General features: G+C 35.8%; 1 protein-coding gene across 1 annotated transcript in view; it reads right to left on the minus strand.

Moving 5' to 3' along the window:
* LOC105502333 (pyridoxal-dependent decarboxylase domain-containing protein 1-like) overlaps window positions 1-1,064 on the minus strand; it is a 41,339-nt gene that overhangs the window by 39,742 nt on the left and 533 nt on the right. Inside the window, 1 exon segment of the mRNA XM_011928745.1 lies at window positions 613-747. Within this exon segment, the coding sequence (XP_011784135.1) occupies window positions 613-747 (135 nt within the window).

Here is a 1,064-nt window from a genome sequence, read left to right on the forward strand (position 1 = left end):
CTCCAAGACATAAGTGAAAAAATGCAAGGTGCAGAACATGTGTGCAGTAATTATGTATTAGGGTGGGCATGGACATTTTGCTTGTGTATAATACATATAAAATCTCTCTGGAAGAATATACAAGAAACTGGTAATGTTTATCTCTAGAGAAGAAAACACGGTAGGGAGATAGAGGTAGGAAGGAAAATTCCCTTTGTATATCGTTTTTTATTATCTGAATTTTGAACCAAGAGAATAATTTCACTTATTTCAAAACATTAAATTTAAAATAATTAAAGAGAAAACTAACTAAATAACTAACACAGGTGCAGCAATTCTTAGGAAGCAGAACACAGCAGCAGAAAGACATACAACACTCACTCTTCAGTCCCTCTAGTCAGCACCTCTCTAAGGCATGATACCATAAAAACTACGGGATCTAATTTCAATAAATGCATTCATTTCACAAAATATATATGACATATAAATATCTTTCTGAAAAGAAAAAGGATTATTTTAATATCATATGTAACTCGATGAAACATAGCTTCTTACTGGAGCAACTTGTCAGAGTGCAATCACTACTGAAATCAAGAACATACACTCGAGAAGAGAAGCTGCCAGGTTCATTACCTGGGGCTCTGGGGCTCCTCATCTTCATCTCCATGCATCAGATTCTGAACTAACTGGAGGATGCTCACCATATCTTGTCCACTGCAGAAGAAGAAGAGTTGATGGGCTGATGGGAACAGCACACATCCCCCACCACTCTCCCGCTACTTCCCTCATCCAATTAGCGTTACTTGAAGTTTTTTTTTTTTTTAAGTAACTATAAGAGAAAGAATGTGGTATATAGTTTATGCTTTTTAAAAAACAAAGCTCAAATTATAAACTGAATTCTGATATAAACTTACTTGTGGTTAAATAAATCTACCTAAATGAGAGTTTCATTTTAATAAATGTCACCAGTCTTTTCATTTTTATTTACTTTTTTGAGACTGGGTCTCACTTTGTCACCCAAGCTAGAGGGAAATGGCATGATCTGGGCTCACTGCAACTTCCACCTCCCGGGTTTAAGCGATTCT

This window comes from Colobus angolensis, unplaced genomic scaffold (genome assembly GCF_000951035.1).
Source record: "Colobus angolensis palliatus isolate OR3802 unplaced genomic scaffold, Cang.pa_1.0 Scaffold792, whole genome shotgun sequence".
NCBI classification, from domain to species: domain Eukaryota; kingdom Metazoa; phylum Chordata; class Mammalia; order Primates; family Cercopithecidae; genus Colobus; species Colobus angolensis.